The 25263-nt window shown below is 38.1% G+C and overlaps 1 protein-coding gene across 2 annotated transcripts in view; it reads right to left on the reverse strand.

Moving 5' to 3' along the window:
* The window catches only part of DYNC1H1 (dynein cytoplasmic 1 heavy chain 1), a 95814-nt gene that overhangs the window by 31936 nt on the left and 38615 nt on the right, over positions 1–25263 (reverse strand). For both annotated transcript variants that reach the window (XM_072630203.1, XM_072630202.1), the window contains exons 22-48: positions 24985–25151; positions 24694–24867; positions 20939–21104; positions 20667–20855; positions 20369–20569; positions 18886–19168; positions 18519–18619; positions 17765–17924; positions 16643–16886; positions 16296–16479; positions 11353–11565; positions 10605–10843; positions 10112–10268; positions 8794–9021; positions 8139–8369; positions 7809–7949; positions 7103–7336; positions 6790–6996; positions 5455–5576; positions 4664–4829; positions 4269–4432; positions 2902–3031; positions 1709–1842; positions 1346–1460; positions 844–1005; positions 550–764; positions 235–439 (exon numbers count right to left, since the gene is read on the reverse strand). In XM_072630203.1, coding sequence (XP_072486304.1) covers positions 235–439; positions 550–764; positions 844–1005; positions 1346–1460; positions 1709–1842; positions 2902–3031; positions 4269–4432; positions 4664–4829; positions 5455–5576; positions 6790–6996; positions 7103–7336; positions 7809–7949; positions 8139–8369; positions 8794–9021; positions 10112–10268; positions 10605–10843; positions 11353–11565; positions 16296–16479; positions 16643–16886; positions 17765–17924; positions 18519–18619; positions 18886–19168; positions 20369–20569; positions 20667–20855; positions 20939–21104; positions 24694–24867; positions 24985–25151 — 4932 coding nt within the window. The remainder of the gene's footprint in view (positions 1–234; positions 440–549; positions 765–843; positions 1006–1345; positions 1461–1708; positions 1843–2901; positions 3032–4268; positions 4433–4663; positions 4830–5454; positions 5577–6789; positions 6997–7102; positions 7337–7808; positions 7950–8138; positions 8370–8793; positions 9022–10111; positions 10269–10604; positions 10844–11352; positions 11566–16295; positions 16480–16642; positions 16887–17764; positions 17925–18518; positions 18620–18885; positions 19169–20368; positions 20570–20666; positions 20856–20938; positions 21105–24693; positions 24868–24984; positions 25152–25263) is intronic.

Consider the following 25263-nt stretch of genomic DNA (forward strand, 5'->3'; position numbering starts at 1 on the left):
CAGCACTGCTTTTCTATTACTGAAAAGCATTTCATTATGGTTCAATTATATAATTTTGATTATAAATAAACATTTAAAAAAAAAATCATTTTCTTTTTGTTGACCTTGGTAAGAATAAGCTTCACACTACAGATTTTCTACAATACCTTCTTGCACTGTAACATGGGGACATCAATTAGGTTTATATGTAGGCTACATGTGATTGTTGCCAATTAGTTTAGTGACAGAATCTACCTGATGAAGAGTCTGATGAACAAACACACAGCTATTCACAATGGCTTCCCGGTGGGATGGTGGCTGCGGTAACTTATCATAAACCACTGGCATATAATCTGGTACGACATAATTTGGCTTCTCAAGGTCCATTTTACTAGTGAATTCTTTGCCGACTTGATAGAGGGCTTCAGTGGACCAGTCCCCAAACCAGTTGAGCACACACCTAAAAAAGACAGAGTCTTATGTCTTTCCATACAACAGCGTTTCCTCTGTGGTAAATCAGGAACCTAAGGGACGGTGCCTGAAACAGAAAGTGACAGCGCATCAGGTTACCTATTGAAAAGAGCGGGTGAAGTGGCTGCTCTGTCTTTTAGTCCCTCGGAAGAAGGGTTCATGGTAAACACAACGTGGAGATTGCGAATAACTTGGCTAGTGAACCATTTGTACAATTCCTCATGTGAATCCAGCATTAAGCCTTCTTTCTGTGCACCCTCTTTACACTGAGTCATAAGGGTGGCATACTCATCTCCCTCAAAAAGACCAGGAACCTAAAGGGAAAAAATGAATCACATTTTCAAATATTCGGTAATTACCAGATAGGTCTAATTCAATGTTTTATTAAATTACCTCTCCATTGGCAAGGAGGGTGTTCATTCGCTCTAGGAACCCAGAATCCAGTACATTAGACTCATCCATGATGAATGCTATCTTCTCATTTTTACAGCCAGAACGTCTCAACACAGTCCTGAGATCTTCATCAAAATCTTCACCAGTGTACTTTCTGTGGACCTATGAAGTTAATTCATAGGATAAAATTAACCTATGACATGGGATCTTATTCTTCTACAGCAGGGGTAGGAAATCTGCAGCCTCAAGGCCACATATGGCCTTCTAAGTCCTTGGGTGCGGTCTTTTGACAGAGTCCAAGTTTTGCAGAACAAATTCTTTTATTAAGGGGATTTGTTCTGTAAAGTTTAGAATTGGTCAAAGGGACACATCTGAGGACCTACAGGCTTTGAGGCCATGGGTTCCTCACCCCTGTTCTAGGGAAACACTGTAAGTTAGCAACTGAAATAATATTAAATGCACAGGCTTTTGGTGTCGTAAAGGGACATCAGGTTGTACCTACCTTAATCTGATAGACGCTTAAACCATTCATCCAAGCAACAAATCTGGAAAGAGTAGTCTTTCCTGCTCCACTAACTCCAATAAGCAGCAGATGGCCTTGAGGCTGACGGAAGATTCTGAAAAATATTAAAAAATAAGACAACCCAATGCAATGTTCATAAGTTTTTCATGTCACTCTCCAGATGAATCAATACAAAAAGTTCTAAGATCTAGACGTATTATGGAAGATAAAGTCTTATGTCTTATGCATTTTAGGACTTATATTCAAAATTTTTACTGGAAAGAAGGGTTTGTTTTGCTTTGTTTTTCAGTAAATTGCAGCATCCATTCATTCTCACCCAAGGAATGGCAGCATTACACCTACCGGTCAATCCTGAGGACGTGATCTAAAACTTCATTAAACAGCACAAGGGGCACGTCAAGTTCTTCTTCATAGAACACTTTCAACCTAGCTTTGACATAATCTCTCAACTCTTCTTGATCTACTGGTATGTAATCCTACCAAAAACAAAAAAATACCACACAAAAATGCATATACCTCCACAGCCATATTTGACTCAAGTAAGGAGAACTGTATCAACAAGAATGACAAGCCAAGATGTCCAAAATAGAACTTAATTGAGATTTAAGGAATTAAATACTTAAGTTTTAAGGGTTCCATATATACTTGAAGCTAAGAGAACACAAACATATTTAGGGTCAAGAGCAGCTTTTCTAGCCTTAAAAATTTAAAAATGCTTATAAATAACTATGATAGGAAACTTAAAGGACATTATTTTATAATTTTTGGCCTATTTCATAGGGCTGTGATGAAAGCTAAATGAAATAACATTTGTAAAAACATTTTTGAAATCATTACATGATACATAAATGTAAGATATATTCATACCTTTAGTAAAATATCTTAATAGGTAACGAAAAGATAAAGATCAACATGATTTAGAGAAGCCCTATCAATCATGCAATAACCCTGCCCCAGCTGCACTAAACTGGCAAAATCCAGACTGCTTCACTGACATGCTAACACAAATGTAGGTATCATGCCCCCATAAAACAAAATCCCTTAATAAGAAATTATGTACAGCACTGATTACAAGCCACAGGTTTTATACAAGTCAAATTTGGGGGGGAATAGCTGTCTATATTTAAATAAGAACAAAAACCCTGTGTGACTCTGGAAGTAATGCCAGAAATTCTTAACACTGCAGAAAAAGGAAGCATTACATTCTATTACTAAGCTTGGACTCTCTGGTATTGGAGACACCATTTCAGAAAAGTGAGGGGAAAAAAAGAACCAATTCCATTCCATTCCACTGACATTTACTGGGCATCTACTCTGAGCAAGGCATTGTGGATACAAAGACAAAACTACGCAGTGCCTCCCTTCAAGAAGCTTGCTTTCTACTTTACAAGTTCTCATTCCCCGCTTGAGATTACTCTAACTATAAAGACCTAATGCAAAAGCAGCTCCATTTAAGAACTCTGTCAAATTCAGAAGTCATAAAAGGACAACAGAAAAGGTGATATTATTAATGAGATTATTTAGGTTCAAGATACCTTTGACAGCCAGTTGCTATATAAGATGGGCCTGCTCATGGCTTTTTCTTTGTCAATGTTAGGGAAGTGCTTTAGAGCGACCATATCAATATTCTCATCAGTCCAACGTCTCTCCTCATCTTCCACGAGTCTGTTTTTAAGAAAAAGAATAAACAGTGACTTAGAAGATAAAGGTTCTAGATACAAATCCTACACACTTTTTTTATATGCTCTTGGGATAAATCTGGAGGAACTATGGGAAAATAGGCACACTGTTCTATTGTTGATAGAACGGTGACTTGGTCCAATCATTCTGGAGAGCAATTCGGAACTACGTTTAAGAAGTTACTAAACTGAGTCTACTCTTTCACCCAGCAGTAACACTACTAAGCCCATACTTCAAAGACATCAAAGAAAAAGGAAAAGGTCCAAATGTACAAAAGTATTTATAGCAGTTTTTTTTTTTTTTACTTGGGGTATGGCTGAACAAACCATAGTATATGAATGTAACAGAATATGACCATGCTATGAGAAGAAAGTTGCAGCTAGATGGTGCAGTGGATAGAGTTTGGGCTTAGAATCAGTAAGACTCAGCTTCCTGAGTTCAAATTAGCCTCAGGCACTTACTGCGCTAGTAAGTGTGAGTAAAAGTGAGAGCGGATGATGCTGGTGACACAAAGCTGGAAGAGACAGCACAGAATGACTGGATCAATCAGTAAGTTATAAAAATTTGTGAGGTAACAGGCCTTGCCATAAGTTGCTAGGCTGGTCTTCAGAAAACAATTCAAAACAGTTTTTCCTTGAAGTCTTACCAGGTTGGCAGGGCCCATTTGTCAGGTTTCAACAGTGAAGAGTAACTCCTCTAACACAATGAGAAAGTGGGGCACTTCTTAGAGGCTGATACGCTTCTGTATTATTTTGTACCATCTGTCTATTTCACATCATGCTACTTATACTATAAGACATGTGGGTAGACAACCAATTTTACATAGATGTCTCCCATGTTCCCAGAACCTGGGTACCATGCGCTGCTGAACTGAACTTTAATTGAACACAGGGTCATCCCTGACACGGAATGGGCAAGGGGAATGATGACTATGGTTACCACAGGAGTCCACAAATATTTATTAAATAGGTCCTATGTGCCAGGTACCGTGGTAAGCACAGTGAGGAGGGAATATCAAGATAGCTCATATGAGTAAAAGTTTCTTTTCTCATTCAATTCATAATAAGCTCCTGCTCATGGATCTAGGAGGGGAAAAGTTACTTACATTAAAGAATGTGAGTAATCAACACTGAAAGCTGAATACAGTATGGTTAACTGCTTGTCATTTCAGAGAACAAAAATTCCAAATACGTTCTATTTTCACACACTTCATTTTCCATACCTGTCTTGGAAGAGACGGAGAGCTTCATGTGCCCAAATTCGAATAAGTCCTTCAACAGGCAAAGTCTCCAAGGGTCTCAAGGCTTCAAAGATACCCCTTACCCATCGGGTCATTTCACGGGGTGAATAGATGTAATGAGGCTGAGTGTCCTGAGTAAATCTCTCCTGAAAAGTTACAAAAGTTTAAAAGTTACATAAGAATATTTTACTATGAGATAACAACAGTAGATAGAGAACATAAGCTCCTTGATCATTATTCTATATTCCCAACATGTAGTGCAGCGTGCTCCGGATGTTGGGAGATATTTAATAAACATTTGTTGAATTGAAAGTTAAAAGTGTGTCACACACAAGTAAGGTAATTATTTTATGCAAATATATATGTGTGAAAAGTACCTGAGACATTGTATAGAACTCAACCATCGCAGCTGTAAGAGGTTCTGCATATGTTCGAAGAGATGGAATGAGTCTCAGCATTGCTCGGTTAAATGTGCCATAAATCTGAGTTAGTGATGCGGGTCCTGGATAATCCACATACACTACAGGTACGTGGCGCAAAAATCTGGTGAAAGCCAACAAACCATTTTAGATAGGAATTTTCATCTAAAAATCAAGTTAACCATTCAAACCAAATCCAACAAGCATTTACTATCCTCTCTCCCATTTTGGTCCAAATCATTGCTTGCAAGTCTCATTTGCTAGATATGAAAAGGAACTAACTAAAAGTAACAAAGTATCACTGTCCTTATAGTCAACTCTAGATTTCAATTCCATGATATTGTTGGTTTGGCTCTGTGGGTACTCAAAGGGCAAAATCAAATGGTACCAAATACAGAAAGCTAGGAAGATGAGGTGTGTTCATTTAAGAATAAAATAGTTTTTCTAAAACAACAAAAAGGGGAAAAAAGCCAGGGAGAATGCTTGTGAGGAATCAGAATGAGTCATAAAGCTAAGAACTGAAAAGATTCTGTTTTATATGTAGGGAAACCAAGGTCTCCAAAAGCGAAATCACTTGTCTAAGGTCACCCAGCAGAGACAGACCAAGAACTGAGAATCCCTAAGTAAAGCATGGGTACTACCTCTAGTAGATTTGTACTACTCTATGAAACTTGGATTTTATTTGGGTAAATCAAATTACAAGTAATGTTGGGTTTGTGCTAAAATTATGAAATGCGCAAGGTCATTACCTGTGTGAGAGGGGCTTTCTTCCAGGATCAGTAGGTGGATTACAAGCTCCAACAAACTGAATTCTCTCCAGTTTTACCCATGTTTGGTCAGATGTTCGGTAGAATCCTCCATGTTCTACCATCTGAAGGACAAAAATGGGAATATAAAAGATTACAATCATAGAATCTAAGCATTAGAAAGACATAATTAAAGAATATAAGAGAAATACTCCCGTATAAGATAAAATAATCTTTTCCCCCAATTCCCTAGTGGAGAATTAAGGGAAATGGAGAACTGAAGAATGATGCGAGATCCAATTCATACCTGAAAAGGAATCTCTTGTCAACATCTCAAAACTAGACTGTCCAGACTCTTCTTGAAGAACATCAATGAAGAACATCATTACTTCCAAAGATAATGTTCACTTCACTTATGGTTAGCTCTAATTTTAAAGTCCTTTTTCCTTACAACAAAGTCAAAATTTGCCTCTTTACTACTTTCACGTGTTGCTCCTAGTTTTGCCGGCCATCTGGTACCACAAACAAACTAATACCTCCTCTTACTTGAGAGCTATGATGTTCTCTCTTAAGTTTTCTCTTTCCCAGGGCAACACTCACATTTCCTTCAATAGCTCTTCATCTGACTATCTCAAAGCCTATTACAATTTTGGATACCTTATTCTAAGCACAATGCAAGCCTATGTCCTTCCTAAACTATGGCTCCTAACAAATGAATTCCAGCTACAGCGTGGAAAGGGAGAGTATAGGCAACCATCACCACCCTCATCCTAGACACTATGGTCTTCTTCATATAATCTAGGACAGTGACAAGCTTTTTGTAGTTTTTGGGTTTTTCTTTGTGTTTTTGTGTCACATCACTCCCTTGACTCATATGAAACTTGTAGTCCAATAAAATCTCCAGATCTCTCATAAAACTATTATCTATTATCTAGTCATATCTACTCTAACATACCAATGAAGCTGATTTTCTGAACTCAAGCATTATAATTTTAGATTTATCCTTATTAAAATTCATTTTATTTGGCCCACCATGCTAACCTGTCAAACTTTTTCAATCTGGATTCAGTTATCTAAAATGAGTTAACCATTTCTTTATGCTTCAAGTCAAATGCAAAACGAGAAGAGTGCCAGCTTTGTTTTCATCAATACTTCTGACAGAAATATCTAAGGACAGAACCTTAGGATGTTCTGCTAGAGACTGCCCTCCAAGTTGACCTTAATCTATCACTATATATGACCATCAAGCCCAGATCCCTTGTTCACAAGGATAACATGGGAAACTTTGTCAGATATGACAGACACAATTAATTTATAGCTGTTTTAAAGTATACAAACCTGTCTGATAAATGATATGACCCTCTGTGTTCCGTATTTATCCATATCTGGCAAGTTAATTTCATCACAAAACAAAACCAACCACTTTCCAAGCTGAACTGGGGCCAACACCACTCCATTTGGTGTACGCCTGTACTCACAGTAGTGATCAAAGGTCTTTAGAAGGAGTTCTGGAGTAGTAGCACTTGAGAAGTTAAGCCCAACAACCTAAACAAAGTCAAAGAGAAAGGGGTAGGGAGAGAAAAGTGTTTTAATGCAAATACTAGAGTTTTAAGTCTATGACATCTCAGTTGGCATGCTGCTTTTCTTTTACCTCCATATCAGGCAAAGCCCTGAGAGCACTAAAGAGAGTCATAGTCTTTCCAGAACCTGGTGGTCCACACAGCACTAAAGGCTTATGCTCTGCTAGCCAGGTATACAAGAGTGCTTCATGACGAACTGTGTCTAAGGTTGGTACGACAACATCAGGAGCAGCAACCTTGTGTGTCTCTACTTCAATCTGAGGAACCTTGGACTGCCATGGTGCCCATTCACCAGTAATAGAAACCTATAAAACAAGGAATACTAGGTTAGGGTAGTTCCTTGTACCATACTGCTTGTTTACATTCACATACACTAAAACTTTCAATATGAATCACAGCATCTAGAACTAGAAAGAACATTGAAGATAATGCAGCCAGATAATTTACAGATGAGGAAACTAAGGGAAGAAATCTGCCTATGTCTGCCCAGATGATAAGTAGGAGAGTTATTAGAGAATGAACCCAATTCCTCCAACCCCAAACATTTCCACTACACCAGGCTGAGGCCATGGATTCACTCCTAGAATACTTGCATTTCTTGCTGTCCCTCAACACCAACATATGAAAACCAAATTTCTCACCATTTTTAACAAAATAAAGTTTAAATTCACTGCAAGTATGTTCTTGGGGTGAATTAAACCTATCAGCCCACAAACATTAAACAGAAATGTGGGTTTTGAAATAAATCTGGGAAGATCAGAACCTACAAGCACTTACTTCATAATCAATTATGGGTATATTAGGTGCGGTGGGCAGTGGCACAGTAGTAATTCTTCTGATGTATTCCCCCAGCTCAGCTCTCATTTTCAGACGACTATCTCCAGATAAAGACCACAAGATGGCATAAACCAAGTATCGCTGTTGGAAGAGGAATTACAATTTAATTTTCTACAAATTACAAGGTAAGAGATGAAGCTACCCAGTCAGAGTAAAGATTCAGCTATCTTAAAATCTAAAAAAAAAAAAAAACAAAAAACCGTTCTATTTTAAAACAGAAGACTAGCCTCTAAGCTTAGCGGTTATTTCAATTTCAATAGTTTAAATTACCTGAATATAGCGTTCTAGTTGATCTATTTGCATGGGAAAGTCAGGATGGTTTGCATTGTACTGCGCAACATTTCGGCAGGCCTGATGCAACATGGAGAAAAGGGAGCCAAGACATCGTAACCGAGTGAGGTCCATGATGTGCTCTAACTTGAAAGCATGCTCAAGTGCCTTAGTGACCAATCCATTAGATGTGAAATATGGCTGCATAATTGTTGCTGCATCTCTCTGGATCTATAAAATAGGTAAATTAATAGTTATTATCAATAGCCTAGAATTTTTTTTTAACACCAACCACAAGGTGAGTGGATCTCATGGCTACAATAAAAAAATTCGGTGTAAAAATTTTTACATAGTTAACACTTGAGTTCTCAGCCACCTCCTAAAACAGAGATTCTTAACCTAGGGTCCATGACCTTCTTTTTTCAATAAATGTATTTGATATAATAAGTTTCTTTGTTAATCCTACGTATTTTGTATGTTAAAAAAAAATTATTCTGTGAAGTCCATAGCCTTTTGTCAGACTGTCCAAAGGGGTCAAGAACCTTCATCCTGGAAGCAGTCCCTCAGACTCTAGGAATACTGTCAAATGTCTGCTGTGACATTCTTCATTTCTAAAACATCTGCTACAGTTACTGCAAGATGCTTTAAATCCTACCTGCAACATTGGTGAAGCAGCTTCTTCACCTTCATCCTCCTTCCCCTTCCGTCTGCGCTGGGCTTCATCTTCACCTTCATCCAGTGGGATGCTTCGCAGTCTGGCCAGGAAGTTATTGAATATCATGTCAGTACTCAGAACATCTTCACTAAACCAGACCATTCCGCATCTTGATACTGTGGCCAGTGTTGCATATTTCAAATCTTGTACTTCAAACATAATTCTCACCTAGAAAGAACACAAGCAATAGATTTGTTGCTGTGTAGCTAAATATTCAATTCCTTCATCTATTTATACACAGAAAAATTACAGTGTCATAGAAAGAAAGGGTTCAATGCAAGCTAGTTCCCACAATCAGAATATTCACCTACATTTCCTTCCTAGAAGATGAAGAATTATTTATACAAATGCAAACTGAGGCCAAGAAGGTTTTAATGTATGTATCTTAGCCAAGAAAATTCTTGATAGTGGATTCTGTGTAAGGATAATGGCTAGACTGTGATTTCACTAGCATAGGATCCTCTAGGTAACCTCTCTGCAGGGCAAGACCTTTCTCTGACATTTATTCTTAGAGAGGTGACTGGCAAAAAGACGGAATGACTTGCCCTTGATCATACAGCCTGTTTGTGTCAGAGGCAGGATTCTGAATCCAGGACTTTCCACCTTCAAGGCCAGTTTTCTAGCCACCATGTCGAGCTGCCTCTCTTGAAACAGGATGGTCACAAAATGATTACCACAGGATCCAGGTTTATTAGGTCATGATTACAAAAGCTACCATCTACTTGGATAAAAACCCAGAACTTGGCTAACTGATGACAAGATTAACAAACGGTCAAGAGGAATAGGCCTTCTGTTTCTTAAACTGATACTACAGTTCAGTTTTTAGAGTTGCAAAATCTAGCTCTAGACATTTAAGACCTAAACAGTATTCCTCTCACCTCTCAGAACTGCCTAGTTTTACACCCCTACAGCCCACCCACCAAGTCATTATTTTTACAGGCTTCTGATAAATAACTATTTTCATAATTGGGTTATTAGCATATCAGATTATAAAAAGCAGAATGCTGATACTTTTTCAGTTATGTCTTATTACTCCCTTCTCTTCAAAATGGCATTTACTACCCAAAGGAAGAGACAATTTAGCAACCAAGATTGTGACTAACTTTAATTTTTTCCAGTTTAGACGCCTACTCACATACATGGCAACTGAAAAAGAATCGTACTTTCATAACTTTTGCTAATAGTGTCAGACTGAATTTCAGCTAGATAGTGAAGAAAGAATATTTAAACAATAAAAACGTAAAGGAGCACAATTTACATTGGGTGGAAGACTGAGACGCTCTCCATTTGGCAAGGTTAGTAGTTTATTGTCATCTAGTACAGAGTTTAAGTTCTCAACCCACTCAGGATCAACATCTCCATCAAAGATGATCCACTGGCGTTTCTGCAGTTCACCTCTCACATTATCGATGATTCTGAATTCAAAGAAAAATGTAAAGAAATATCTGGTTAAGAAAGAACTGCATAAAGGTTTTTCTTTACTCTCTCCCAGGAGTGAAGTATGAGTGAAATTATAGCCATAAAGGTCTATAACATTTAACCGTAAGTTGCTTCACTTTTTCTGAACCCATTTCCTCAGCTGCAAAATGAAGATAATGTTCTAACTATCTAACAAGGTAATTATATAAACTGTGAGCATCGGCAATTGCTGCCATTACCACTACTATTACATTTTAGTGCAAGAAACAAGATTAATTAACCTGGAAGACTGAAACTTATCCATGGAAATATAGGCCAAAACCTTAACTTACTTTCTGAGAACATGTGTGAACAACCCATCTGTCCATTCTCGAGTATTTGGATCCAGAGTACCATAAAGATGATCCTTGCTGATTGCTTTAGGATCAATGATGTGTGCTACCCCTTCCACACCTTCTAATCTTTCCAAAGCTTTCAAGAGTACTCTCCAAGCCATACTCTTTCCACTTCCTGAAGGTCCCACCATCATTAAACCGTGATTTATTTGGGTAATCTGATAGAGCTGAAGAACCTACAAAACAAAAGCACACCCTTTAATATTTTGTATATTCAAAGAAATCCATGGGGGATTCATCCTTTTCATACGGTCATTACGTGCTAAGAATTTGGCCCTGTGAACTTTAGAAATAAAATTACAGAAATGTGTTCAAGAAAGGTTTAACAAAATCCATGAAAGATTGTTCCAATTGAGTTAAGGGAAACTTAGGAATGTTTATAGACCCTGACTCTTCTTGTAACAGAGAATAATTATTAATCTTTCCCACAAAATATCACTCAGTGCTAGTTTCTAAGGCAAAATAGCCAACTAGATGGAGCACAGGATTAACTTAGTATTGCATTTCTTACACATTTATATGGTGATGACACGGATTGTGAAGTTTTTCTACATCTATACCAAAATGCCAGGCATGGGATAAAATGAAGTGTGTGAGAGAGAGAGTGTGTGTGTGTGTGTGTGTGTGTGTGTGTGTGTGTGTGTGTGCGCACATATACACTATATAAATATAACTTTTGAGATACCTTTTCAACCCACATTCCACCAACTTCTTCCCCATCACCATAGGTCAAGTACATTTCCTGACAAACTTTCTTGAGCTCTTCTCGTAGGGCTGTCATCTCACCACGATGATACTGGACTCCAGGAAATACATCAGAGAGAAGACTGAAGAGCAAAGGAATATCTTCTGCTACAAGCTTTGGTACCATTGTTTCACAGACACTCTGAATTAGAATCTAAGTAAAAATAACAGATTACAAGTTTCAGAAGGAGAAAAAAAAATCTTCATCTATCACAATCTTTCATATTTACCAGCTAAAAATTCAGATTACCTTGAATTCTACAGCTTCTCTAATGCATTTTGGCTAAGAGTTAGGTAAAGACACTTAATTCAATTTCATCAATTCAATTTAACTTATCAAGTGCCTCCTATAGGCAATATATGCCCTGAAGCATTTACCAGAAAAACAAAAAATAAAACCTTCTCTAAATAAAATCAAGCTAGCAGGGGAATCTAGATACGTACATAATAATAAAGGTAAGCTATAACTGAAATGAAGTATAGAGTGGCCACAGAATTTAGGTGGGAGAATATATATGGAAGGCAGGAGGCTAGTGACATTAAAGATGGAAAGCCTTTGGGCAAAAGGACCAGTGCTAACCGGGAAAAAAAAAGGGTCAACAAAAATGAAAGGAGTACATTTTCAGGGAAGAGTGAACAAATCTGACTACAATGTTAATTTCTAGTCTAAGGAGTCTGCACTTTATTCAGTCATCTGAATGGGGAGCAATGAAAGGCTAGATTGTTGCAAATTTTTTTTAAGCCAACTGAGTACAGAATTGGCACTGTGCTCTAGAAAAACCAACCTTTCATAAATGTTGAAGGGAGGATAGATAAGGAAAAAGAGAAATCTACATACAAGCCTCTTGCAATAATACAGACAAATGAGAGAATAAATTGTAAAATATGGGCCACTCACATTCAGTCAATTTAACAAACATTTATGCAGTTTAGATTGGGGGTAGTACATGAAGACTTGATGGAAGAGATAAGTATTTGACCTAGACTTTAATTTATGGGCAGAGAAGAGGAAGGGAGATCTGGATAAGGATGAGGACAAAAGGTATCTAGATGGACCCCAATCTAGTTTGGAAATAAAGGTGAGCAGTACAAGAGAAAACTGGGACCAAATTACTGAGGTTGTTGAATGCCAGGTAAAAGGGACTGAACTTTCAACCGCATGTAATAAAGTGCTACTTCTGGTGCTGTACTAGTGTGAAGACAATCAAGGCTATGACTGGGGAAAAGTAACCTGGAAGAAAACCAGGTAGGATGGAATGAGGGCAAGAGACAAGCAGAAACATTAGGCTAAAAACTACTACAAAACTAAAAGCAAGATGCAATAAGATAAATTTTTTAAAATAAGGACAATAATATCATCTAACAAGGTAGTTTTGGGCATGAGATGAGACAATGGCTATGAAGTGCTCTGCACACTGTAAAGTGGCACATAACACTTCTGTCAGTTACTATTACTGTTATGTTTATGAGGGCATGAACAAGTGTGGCAGCATTAAGAATGGAGAAAAGAAGATGGACTGATGGGACGTAAAGACTGTCCTGATTAGAAGTGATAAAGGAAAGAGTTCAATGCAACAGTGAGTTTTTGAGCTCGACTATTCCAAATGAATGATGGCGAAGATGGTAGTATCATTAACAGAAACAGTGAGGTCAGGATGAATAAGAGTTTTTATTTTAAGGGTGAAAACAGAAGAATTCCATTTTGGAAGTGTTGGGGCTATAGAACCTTCAGAAAGAGATGCATAACAGGGAATTAGAGAAGAGTCTGGAGTTTAATAAGAGAGGCTGAGGCTACAGAAAAGTACCGTGAGAGTACATGAGGTCATGAAAGGAGACATTACAGAAAAAGAAATAGCATGGACTTCCTAGAGCACTCCCCACCAAGTCCAGCCAAATATCTGTAAAAAATGGTTCTAAAAAATTCTGGAGCTGCAGAATCCACAGAATGATGCAGTGAAGCAAATCTCCAGCCCAAGACAGCCTGGAAGGTTGCTGGGAAGTGCCTATTGCGCCATGCTGGGAGCACAGCACAGTCCAGTGTGGGCCACCCTGGTACAGACAGGACCTGAGCAGGCCTTGGGGGGACTGAATCTCTCACACCTGTGGCAGATTCCAGACTTCAGAACCTCAAACCGCTGAGGATAAATTGGAAGGTCAGTGGGAAAAGCCTGTGGGACCAATGCAGGAGAGTGGAGTGATCCGTCTCCAGCCCCAGGGCGGCAGAGTGGGGAGGGGACTGAGGAACCCTCAGCAGCCACAGCAGCAGCAGGGGCAGCTGCAACCACTGTTTCTGGAGCTCTAGGCCCATAGATTATGACTGACAGTACACACCCCATCCCCACTGGAATCAGAGAACTACCTTGACAAAGAGCTCAAAAGTCAAGTAAATAGCTGGAGAAATGAGCAAAAACCAGAAAAAGAATCAGACCGTAGAATTTTGCTTCGGTGACAAGGAATAATAAAGCATGCAAATGAAGACAACAAAGTCAAAGCTCCTCCATCCAAAACCTCCAAGAAAAATATGAATTGGTCTCAGGCCATGGAAGAGCTCAAAAAGGATTTTGAAAATCAAGTAAGAGAAGCAGAGCAAAAATTGGGAAGAGAAATGAGAGTGATGCAAAAAAAAATCATGAAAAACGAGTCAACTGCTTGCTAAAGGAGACCCCAAAAAAATGCTGAAGAAAATAACACTTTAAAAAATAGACTAACCCAAATGGCAAAAGAGATCCAAAAAGCCAATGAGGAAAAGAACGCCCTAAAAAGTAGAACTGGCCAGATGGAAAAGGAGATCCAAAAACTCACTGAAGAAAATAATTCCTTAAAGATTAGGATGGAGCAGATGGAAGCTAATGACTTTATCAAAAATCAAGAAATTATATAACAAAATCAAAGGAATGAAAAAATAGCATCAATGTGAAATATCTCACTGGAAAAATAACTGACCTAGAAAACAGAGCCGGGAGAGACAATTTAAGAATCCTGGGACTACCTGAAAGCCAGGATCAAAAAAAAAAGAGCCTAGATATCATCTTTCATGAAATTATCAAGGAAAATTGCCTTGATATTCTAGAACCAGAAGGTAAAAAAAATATTGAAAGAATCCACTGATCACCTCTTGAAAGAGATCAGAAAAGAAAAAACTCCTACACATAATGTAGCCAAATTCCAGAGTTTCCAGGTCAAGGAGAAAATATTACAAGCAGTCAGAGAGAAACAATTCAAGTATTGTGGAAATACAATCAGGATAACGCAACATCTAGCAGCTTCTACATTAAGGGACCGAAGGGCTTGGAATACGATATTTCAGAAGTCAAAGGAACTAGGATTCAAACCAAGAATCACCTATCCAGCAAAACTGAGTATACTATTTCAAGGGAAAAAAAGGTCCTTCAACAAACTGAGGACTTTCAAGCATTTTTGATGAAAAGACCAGAGCTGAATAGAAAATTTGACTTACAAACACGAGAATCAAGAGAAGCATGAAAAGGTAAACAGGAAAGAGAAATCATAAAGGACTTACTAAAGTTGAATTGTATCCATTCCCATATGGAAAGATAACATTTCTAACTTGAGACTTTTCTCAGTATTTGTATAGTTGGAGGGAATATATGTGTATATATATGTGTGTGTGTGCGTATATATATATATATATATATATATATGTATATATATATATATATATATATAGACAGAGGGCAAAGGATGAGTTGAATAGGAAGGGATGATTTCTAAAAAAATAAAATTAAAGGGTGAGAGAGGAATATAGAAGAAAGGGAGAAATGGAATGGAGCAAGTTATCTCTCAAGAGGGAAAAAGTGAAGCTTACTCTCATCACATTTGGCTTAAGGAGTGAATTAACATGCATACTCAATTTGGTATAAAAATCTATCTTACACTACAGTAAAGTGTGTGTGTTCGTCCTTCACTGCCAAAGAAGACCATGCCGTCAGAGAAATGATGACATGACTTGCACTTGACTTTTGTTTTGAGTGAGGGAGGGCTGTGCAGCTCACCAGTCTCGCTTCTCCTCCAGAGCCATCTGAATCCAGTGACCAGATATTCACCAGGATGACTAGAGATGACCCAGGATGAGGCAAGTGGGGTTAAGTGACTTGCCCAAGGTCACACAGTTAGTGAGTGTCAAGTGTCTGAGGTGAGATTTGAACTCAAGTCCTCCTTACTCCTGCACTAGTGCTCTATGCACTGCATTGTCTAGTTGCCCCATATAGGAAAGTTGCAGAGAAGGGGATAAGTGAGATATGGGGGGGAATGACAGAAGGGTAAGTAAACACTTTTGGGGAGGGACAAGGTCAAAAGAGAGAATAAATGGGGGGCAGGATAGCATAGTCACAATATGACTTTTATGGAAGTCTTTTGCACAACTACACAAGTATAACCTATATTGAATTGCTTGCCTTCTCAATGGGGATGGGTGGGGAGGGAAGAATGGAGAGAAGTTGGAACTCAAAGTTTTAAAAACAAATGTTAAAAATTATTTTTACATGCAACTGGGAAATAAGAAATACAGGTAATGAGGTACAGAAATCTGTCTTGCCCTACAAGAAAATAGAGAAGATGAGGATAAGGGAAGTGAGGGGTGTGATAGAAGGGAGGGTAGATTGGGGGAAGGGGTAATCAGAATACACACAGTATCTTGGGGTGGGGGGAGGGGAGAGATGGGGAGAAAATTTGGAACCCAAAGTCTTGTGGAAATGTATGTTGAAAACTAAAAATAAATAAATAAACTTAAAAAAAAAAAGAAAGAAAGAAAAAGAGATAAAGGCTGAGAAAATAACCCTGAGTAACACACCACATAGGTCAAGACAAATTCTTAAATGATATTGTCAGTATCCATACAGGAGTTGAATAAATATTTGTACATACCTCTTGCTCTGGTAGATTTTCAGCAATTTCCCCTTCATCAACTACTTCACCACGTTCTTCCTTTTCTCTTTTTATCTTCTGAATTCTCTCCCTCTTCACATTACCTGCACTTACCAACACACTCTTCAAAGCTCGAAGACCAAAATCATAATGACTTTGAGAGGAAAGCTGTTCATCACATAGTCTAAAATATGGGGGAAAAACATTTCACTTTTAACTAACATAGATTAAAAAATGCTAGCTATCATAATTACAAATAAAAAAATTTAAGTTTAAAAATATCTTTAAAAAACAAAACAAAGCAAATTTATATCTAATAAATGTGATTGTGAATGACTGCTACTCACTTAAAGAATGGTACAATCTTGTTGGCAAGTACTTCAGCAGTGCGAAAGCCCTGGGAATACAACATGACCTGGGCGATCAACTGGCGATCTGGCTTTGTCATTGCCAAGCTTCGGAATAATTTCTTCAAGTTGTCTGGAAGATTTGATCTGCCCGCATAGCCAGGATTCATAGTGATGAAGATAGCCATATCTGGGCTCACTTTGACTTGTTTGTTCAGCAATTCACAAGTAATGGGTGCAGAAGCTAAAATTTAACATTAGGACTTTATCAGTAGATCCTTAGAAAAAAAGTAGTTTCTTAACTTCAATAGTTTCTTAGAAACTTCAGTAGTTTCTTAAATTCAAAGCTTGAAACCCCCAAAGAAAAGTTAAACTTCAAAACAGTCAAAGGAATGGGATAATTCTGATAGGCCTCTTCCCTCCTCATTCCCTGTATCCTCATCCCCCTTCCTGCTACTACATCTGTCTGATGAAACCAAACTCAAAACTTCCAGTTCAAATGTCACCTTTTCCATGAAATCTTCCCTGACCTTCCCAGTCAGAAATGATCTTTCCCTCCTTTCCTGTTAACCTCACTTAACACACTGCATTTTGCTCATAAATTTTTCAATGTAATGCATACATCATATACAGTAGACACATGGGCTCATTTTGCTAAACATTGTTTCCCCTTTAAATTTTTGCTATTATAAAAGATGGCTCACTACACAATGAATAGGGGAGAAGGGGAGGGACAGATTTAAAAAGCAAATGTGGCATAAGAACAAGATATGCCCATTTTTGAAAGATTAAAAAAAGATTAAGAAAAGATGTACTTGGCCTATGTGAAGTCAAACACACTGACAGAGGTAAAAGACCCAAAAAACGGATATAATAACACAGAAAGCAGCATAGTCTGGGGCCCTTTAGTGTCAGGAGGCAAATATTCTCAGTCTTTTCAACAGATCCTGATTCTTCACTGAGATGGTCATAAATCATCAGTGAAAGGTTAAATGAGAGGAGAAACCTCTCCTGATGTACAGACATGTGGATACATATACATATACCAACAAAGATCTATGTATTTATATTATGTTTATATTACTTAAGGGAAAAAGGAGTTTAACCATAACAAACTCTTACTTCTATCATAGTTGGGATTAGAGTGTTCTCGCAGGGCCTCCTGAATGCACTGAACTTGCTGGGACACAGCAGAGAGCATGCGCTCCTCTAATCTGTTGAATTCATCAAAGCAGCCCCAAGCACCCACTTGGCAAAGTCCCACAAAGATACGCCCCATTGCCTAAAAAAAGGGAAAGAATCATTGGATTAGCAAAGAAGCTCATATCCCTGAAGATATTCCTTGCGTCCTCCACTACCCAATAAAACTTCAACTACCATGCAAATATTTCTTTGCTTAATTTTGAAAATATCTTCTAAAACTGAATCAATTAAATAAAATTATTCCAAACCCTTGATAGCCTTAAGCTATAGGTGCTTAGCCTTTCTTAAATGGGAATTTTTGACATTTCCAAGCTCCGTAATTGTCCAACACCCAAAGCACTTATTTATTAGCAGCTGCTCTGGGCAAAGTCCTGAGTGCTGAGGACACAGACAAAAGGAGTTGCCCCTGACTTCAGGGAGCTTCCATTCTAGAGTTACAGAGGCAGGGCATTTGTTAAATCTGAGAGACCAGGGCCATCTCTAAGTATGTATGTCACATCCTTCAATAATTTTTAAAATTATGCCCAATGACTGTCCAGGTGCAACATGCAGCAGACATACTCTATGTTCCTCATGGAATCAGGTCTTAGCATAATCGGAAATCTCCCAACTTATACTGTACTGGCATCAAACTGTGATTATAACATATTAAAAAAAAACAAAACTCTTTTACCTGGAAATCAAATGTTTCATCACAGTTAAAAACAAGAACAAATCGCCCAAGCTGGTGTCCAAGAGCTTTGACAGATTCTGTTTTGCCAGTGCCAGCAGGACCTAACATTTGAAGAGAGACATGGTCAGGGCCCTGATAGAGACACAACATCCTTCACCAATTTTCATGAAATGCTGAAATACTTCTGCACTGGATGTGGACTCCAGGAGGCTGGAGTGTGAGTCTCAGCTCCAATATCTATGTGACTGAGGGCAAGTCACTTCCCTTTTCTTCCTAAGTCTACTTTCTCCTCCCTAACAGTGGGCAGCAGAGAGCTATGAGAAAAGTACTTTGTGAACCTGAAAACACTACATATACATGAACTCACCAAATGGAGATCCTCCAAGTCTCGCCTCCAAGGCTTGTGTCATTGTCAAATAGCAGCGGTCAGTAAGTGGAGTTTGTACCAATTTATCTTGAACACCAAGATACTCAAAACCATAGTTAAACTTGGCATTAGCCATTTGAATAGACAGCTGTTGCAACACATCAGTTTGCTTAGGATCAAAGTAGAATCTCATCTGGCTAAGCCATTCAAAGGATTTAGAGTTGTCAATCTTGCTTTTAAGCAGGGATCTTGTAACATCTCTCTGGTGAACTAACTCTGTAATCTAAAGGCAGATAGCAGATTAAGAAAACAGTTTATCAGTAACTAAAGCAATGCAATGTGTTCTTTATATTTTGGGGATGGAGTTGTTGATTTAATTTAAGCAATATTTCAAGTAATTATTTCAACATGCAGGGCTACTTTATTACTAAATTTAATGACAGACAGGGTGACACAGTGGACAGCTTTGGGCCCAGAACCAGGAAGGCTTGAGTTCAAATTTGACCTCAGACATTTAATTAGATGGGCAAGTCACTTAAATCTCTATTTGCCTTAGTTTCTTCAACTGTCAAATGATAATAATAACAGTACCTATCTCTAGGGTTGCTGTGAGGATAGAATGAGATAATATTTGTAAAGCACTTGCAAACCCTGTAGTGTGATTTAATGCGAGCTATTATTAAGACATTTCTATTCAACAGTCATTTCTTTAAGAGGGTTACAACTCACCTGTTAACTTTTAGTTCTCATCAATATCCCACAAGTATTCTCCATATCTAAGACAGGCTAAGCCAGGGGTGGGGAAGCCAGAGGCCACAGGTTCCCCACCCCAGGGCTTTTAAGCCCTAGTAAGTAAGTCTCTAAGTATGCACACTCCTTTGCTTTTGTCTGACTAAAGAAATCCTTCCCTATAACTCTCAGCCCCTCTAAACACCACTGCAGCCACTTTCTTGGGGAAAAAAACATTAAGAACAAGTAGCCTAAAATTCCTTCATTCAGTAAACTCTCATTAAACTCCTACAATGTGCAAAAGTACCGTGCTAGGGCTTAGGGAAAATAGCAAGTTTAAATAAGACAAGGTCTCTCCCTTCAGAAAGCTTAGAGATTGAGGAAATAAGGCAGAGATAAAATAATAAACATGGTATGACATGTGGATTAGACTGGCTAAATAAAGTGTTATGAGAGACCTAAGAGAGTGTTACTACCAACCAGGAAAATCTGCTAAGGCTTGATGGAGGTGATTTAGAAGTTGAACTATAAAGGATGGGAAGGAATTCACCTAGGGCACTTCCCAGAACCCCTGTATGCCTCCAACAGAGCAGCTATCTTTCATCTTGCTCAGATCCCAACGTTTACTGTGGATGATCTACAAACTTTCCTTGTTTGGTTCCCCTACTTTTTAAAATGATAATTATGAAGGCATTTCAGGTTTGTTTTCTTTATGGTCATGACTTCAAATGTATAATGGGGGCACAATGCTCACCAAATGTTCCAATTTCCTTCTGCGTAGCGGGGGCTGTTCCATTAGCACTGAATCTGCCAGAACATTCAATGTGACCTCAACATTGCTGAGCACAGACTGCAGAGGAGCTGCTGAATCACCACCCCCACTTCCAATGGTGGTCAGTGCAGATTCTACATTTTCAGACCAAGCTATCTGGGCTGACAAAACAACAAGCTGGGCCTGAAAAATGATTAATTGTAAAGGATAAGTTTTCAAAACCAGTAAATACAGGTCTACTCAGAGACATATGTTCAAACAAATTTGCAATTCAAGTTACCTGGTACTTGTCAATCCAAGTGATATAGGTATTAGGATCAATTGAAGTTGCCTTGCCAAAGATTTCTACTTCTGTAACAGACTCAGCAAGAAGTTTAGCTAGGGTGACTCTCATTTCTTTTTCCACCAGTGTGAGCCATTCATTAATTTTGGGATGTTCTGTGATTGACACAGGAGTTTTAAACATGACCTGAAATAATTAAATTTAAAAACTGAGACCAGTAGAAATGTGAAATGTTATTTCCCACTCCACAAAACTGAACTTCTGGCTACCTCTTCTCCTTCGCGGGATGAAATTCCCAAGACAATGGAGTTATCTTCATTTAAAATGATGCTGGAAACCCCAGCAAACATTTTTTTGAAGTGTTTCTGCAATTTTGCCACATTTTTGCTGTTTCCAATTATCTCAAGCAAATCTTCATCACCAACAAAGTAGAACCTAGTAAAGACAAAGTACTTATTTTAAACTGCTTAAGTAATGTTATAGTATAAATACACAGAGACTCCGTTTATGGTTAAATCTTAAATTATCCTGAGAGACTAGACCATAAGTAGTGAATCTCAAGCCAGAACTAGATTTAGCTCAGGCCGAGTTTCTTTTGACTGCTAGCAAATTTTCTAAAATTAGCAGCTGTATCTCTTTTTTTCTTTGCCCCTTTTTCTTCTTCATTACAAGAGAGGACATTCAGGAATGAGTAAAGGTGATGTAAAAACAAAATTTAAATTAAGTAAAATGAAGTTATTGACTCAACCTACTCCTGGAATTAAGAGACACATATGTATGCAAGGTTCTTTGAGTAAAAGGAATTTAGATTACAGAATATCAGGCCACCCATTTAACTTCAGAACTCTTTTAGATATCACCAAAGATAGGCCTAGGTTGCCTGGAGATGGGATAGTTAGCAAGCTGGTGGGACGGGTGAGTATGTTAAGGGTTAGAACTGGAGTGGCTAGAACCTGCATGGAGGCCACAGGTTCCCCGCCCCTGGGCTAGGATACAGAGTTACAGAGCACTCACCACTTCTCAAGAAAAGCTAGAACCACTTTGGTAGGAATTAGAAGGACCTGAAGCTAGGAATGCTGGCCTGCCCTCTGCCTACCTCATCCCCATCCCCTTTACCTAATTTTAAAAGCAGGAAAATTAAACTGTTTAAATTTTTTTAAATTAGCTTTAAAAAGAAAGTTAGCTCTAAGTTGTTTTGTAGCTTTTTTACTTATGCTTTCCCCTTGACTGCATTTTTCTGTGGATCAAAGGTCCCATTAAAACCAGTCAGATCAGTCAGTCCACAGTAACAGAATGCTTGTCAGATGCAGCCACTCTTATCAGTTGCTTTGGCTTAATGGCTTTTTTCTTTGCTACAAGGAAGGGTTCCATTCTAGGAATGGGGGGGAGGGGAGAGCAAAGGAAGAGAGAATGTACACATGGATACAGAAATGATAAGGAAAAAAACCAAAAGACATTAAAAGACAATTTAAAATGTAAATTAAATAAGTCCCCACCCTGGGTATACTCCAACTGACATTCAAAATAGAAAGGGGTTTCTACAGATTGTCTGATCCAGTGACCTCCTCCCCATTCCCATCTCCCTGCTCCCCAGGAAGTTAAGTAATTAAACTACGCAGGGGAGACACAGACTAATTTTCTTTTTCTTAAGCATTTTCAGAAAGACTTCGATGTACTTAAAGTATAGCTAGTCCCATTATGACATCAATAATATTAATGTTCTTCAAAAGAATGCTGATATTTTATCACATGAAAAAATGTTATTTATGTTCAACCTGTCCTATTTTAAGTAGATTTCTTCTTAGCTAGTCTTTTGCTGACATTAAAATGGAAAACTCAAAACTAATTTCTTAACTTTAATTGAAGTTAAAAAATGTTTCCATTCTGGAAAATGTATATATCCTACTCAGTTATCCCTTTTGTGCTAATACCTTTAATGAAAAAAGAAATGTATAACTGCCAGCCATAATATTAAATGTCAGATATCTTTCCTTTATTACTTTATCAAGGCTATAATAATCTTGAATGAAATAAGCTATCCTGTTACCCAATGCCCATAATGTACACAGTAAACTCCTTTGTGGGAGGGGTCTCTACTACCCACTCTTAGGGTAGTTCTTGACTTAAACCATACTAAGCTTTGCTTCAAAGATTTCCTTGAAGTTTATCCTGAAATAGATATAGAATCAGAGGAAAATTAATCCCTTGGGGGTCACTTCCTCAGGATCAAATTGGTCTGTGTGAGCCCAGAGACATTTGGGAATAGGATGCTGGCGCAATATCTTAGGGATTTATTCAGGATGTCAGGGGTTGATTTACATTAGACTCCAAATGCTTAATTGTTACTCAGGAGCCCTACATATTTTGGAGGCCCATCTCAGTTTGTGGGATTTTTTCTAGCTTAGATCTCCATATGGTTGCCCTATGAGTTACAAGGATCCACTGAAGAAATTTATAAGTTGTCCTATGTGTTGTAAAGACCCAGAGAAAGAATTTTCTTACAGGAGAGTTTAGTTTCTTACTTGAGGGTAACTTCCAATGGAATCTATGAATCAGCTCCCTGTTTGGAGAACCCTATATGCCTTGGGAGCATAAGTATCTAGACTTTTCCTTTGAGGGGAAAGATTTTGTTTTTCTCTATGCCCTTTATTCATTTCTTGATATTATTAGATGTCTGTTTTATTTTAAATTTTATTCTTTATTTTAGGGAAGGTTAGAACAGGTCCTTACAAGCACCAAGGCAAGAACTTTGTAAAATATCTGTTTAATTTATGTAATGAAATATTCAGAGGTGAATGTAATCTCTAGGCCCATGAGCACAGCAGGGCTATACCTTCACCAAAGACTGTCAATTTGGGGAGTGTCTAAGAAATGTTTTGCATAGATTTTGTTGGGACTCAGTACATGGCATGAAGGAGACTAATAAAAACTATGGCATGCGGACCATCCTCAGATTCTTTAGTGTAAGGCAATCAAGAGGATAGTGCTTCATCCTTTCCAGATTCCCTGAGAACCATCAAGAATTAGAGATATGGACCAATATGACAAAAAGCACCTTGGTTTGTTCTGCTGGGACAACAAATATTTAATTAGGTAAAGTGTCTACTGGGCAGGGATGGTCAGAACATCAGATCAATCTGAGTCCCCTCGCCAAAGCAAAGCAACTTTTGGGCCTTTGCTGGAAAAGGATGTCTCCCATGGAGCTAGCCATATGCTCCAATTCCTTGATAAGAAGACAAAGAGAACTTCTGATTTAGCCCGGGGTCAACGGCTGCCTCTTATTGGAGGAACTAGCCTCCCCATAACCTAAAAGACCGAGTTGTGGCACACTCTAACCTTTTGTATTTATTATTAATTATTACAACTTGAAATCAGATGTACAATGTATGAAGAGCTGCCCTCAGAGCCTGCGAGATTTGAGTTTAAGTCATTTTAACCTCTCAGTGCTCCAGACCAGTGGAGTCAAACTCAAATACAAACAGATCTTTGCTCCCTGCATTCTGATCACCTATGCTTTACTGTATTTTTATTTGTTTTGTTAAACATTTCCCAAATACATTTTAATCTAGTTCTTACGTTTTGCTAGCGGCAAGTTTGACAACCCTGCTTTAGGCAATTAAGATGTGAGTCACAGAGAAGATGCCAAACTGCAGAAACAGTAATGGCAGCATTAACCCCATTTTGTAAATGGAAAAACAGGCTCAGAGAGATTATGGTCAAAGCAGAGCCCCAAGTCGGGCCCAGGTTTCCTGACTCTGCATTTCATCAGACCATTTCCTATTATCTTCTATTAAGCTAGCTGCTCAAGAGTTTAATGAAGATGACAGAAAAATCTGAAGTTATTAGTTAATATTACTGGTTGCTATTGAGAATTAATCAGTAGTCAGTAGCATTCAATTAGTAAATTAAACCAAATAATATGTGGTACAGAAAATGGTAAACAAACTCACTAAATGACTATCAATAAAAGATGATACAAAGCTGAAATTAAAATATATTTCAGTACTTGTCAAAAATTGCATACCTTGGGAAGGATGATCTCTCTCTTTCCAGGTATTCTCCTAATGCTTTTTGGATCTTTCCAAGTAAGTCTGCCAGCCTCTCCAAAGACCTCTGCACACCCTGGATATTCAGAACATCCATAACGAGGGGGGATTTTGATACTTTTTTCATTAGGGCCAAAAACTCTGTACTGATGCTAAAAATGCAATGAAAATGTGAATTAGCTTTTTAATAATAAAAGCTTAAAGTGTAGTCAAGGATAACTATTTCTATTTATTCTCATTCTGGGGGTTCGTGATTTCAAAATACACACCTTTGGAATCTTTGGGTTTCCACCGGCAGAAGGTGCTTAATATCAGCACTGCCTGTAAAGATGCCTTCAAGGTAGACCCATCGTCTCTGAACATCAATCCACACATCAAAGAGAGCCATGATCCGATTCAGCTTGTCCTCCCAGCTCAAAGCATCCTCTTCAAAAACCTGGTTGTAAAAAAGTAGCAGAAGTTAATTGCTAATCTTTAGAATCCCATCTACATTTACATTTAGCAGGTCTCTCTGATAGTTACATTTTGGTAATTTAGAATTCATTTTA

This window comes from Notamacropus eugenii, chromosome 1 (assembly GCF_028372415.1).
Source record: "Notamacropus eugenii isolate mMacEug1 chromosome 1, mMacEug1.pri_v2, whole genome shotgun sequence".
Taxonomy (NCBI): Eukaryota; Metazoa; Chordata; class Mammalia; order Diprotodontia; family Macropodidae; genus Notamacropus; species Notamacropus eugenii.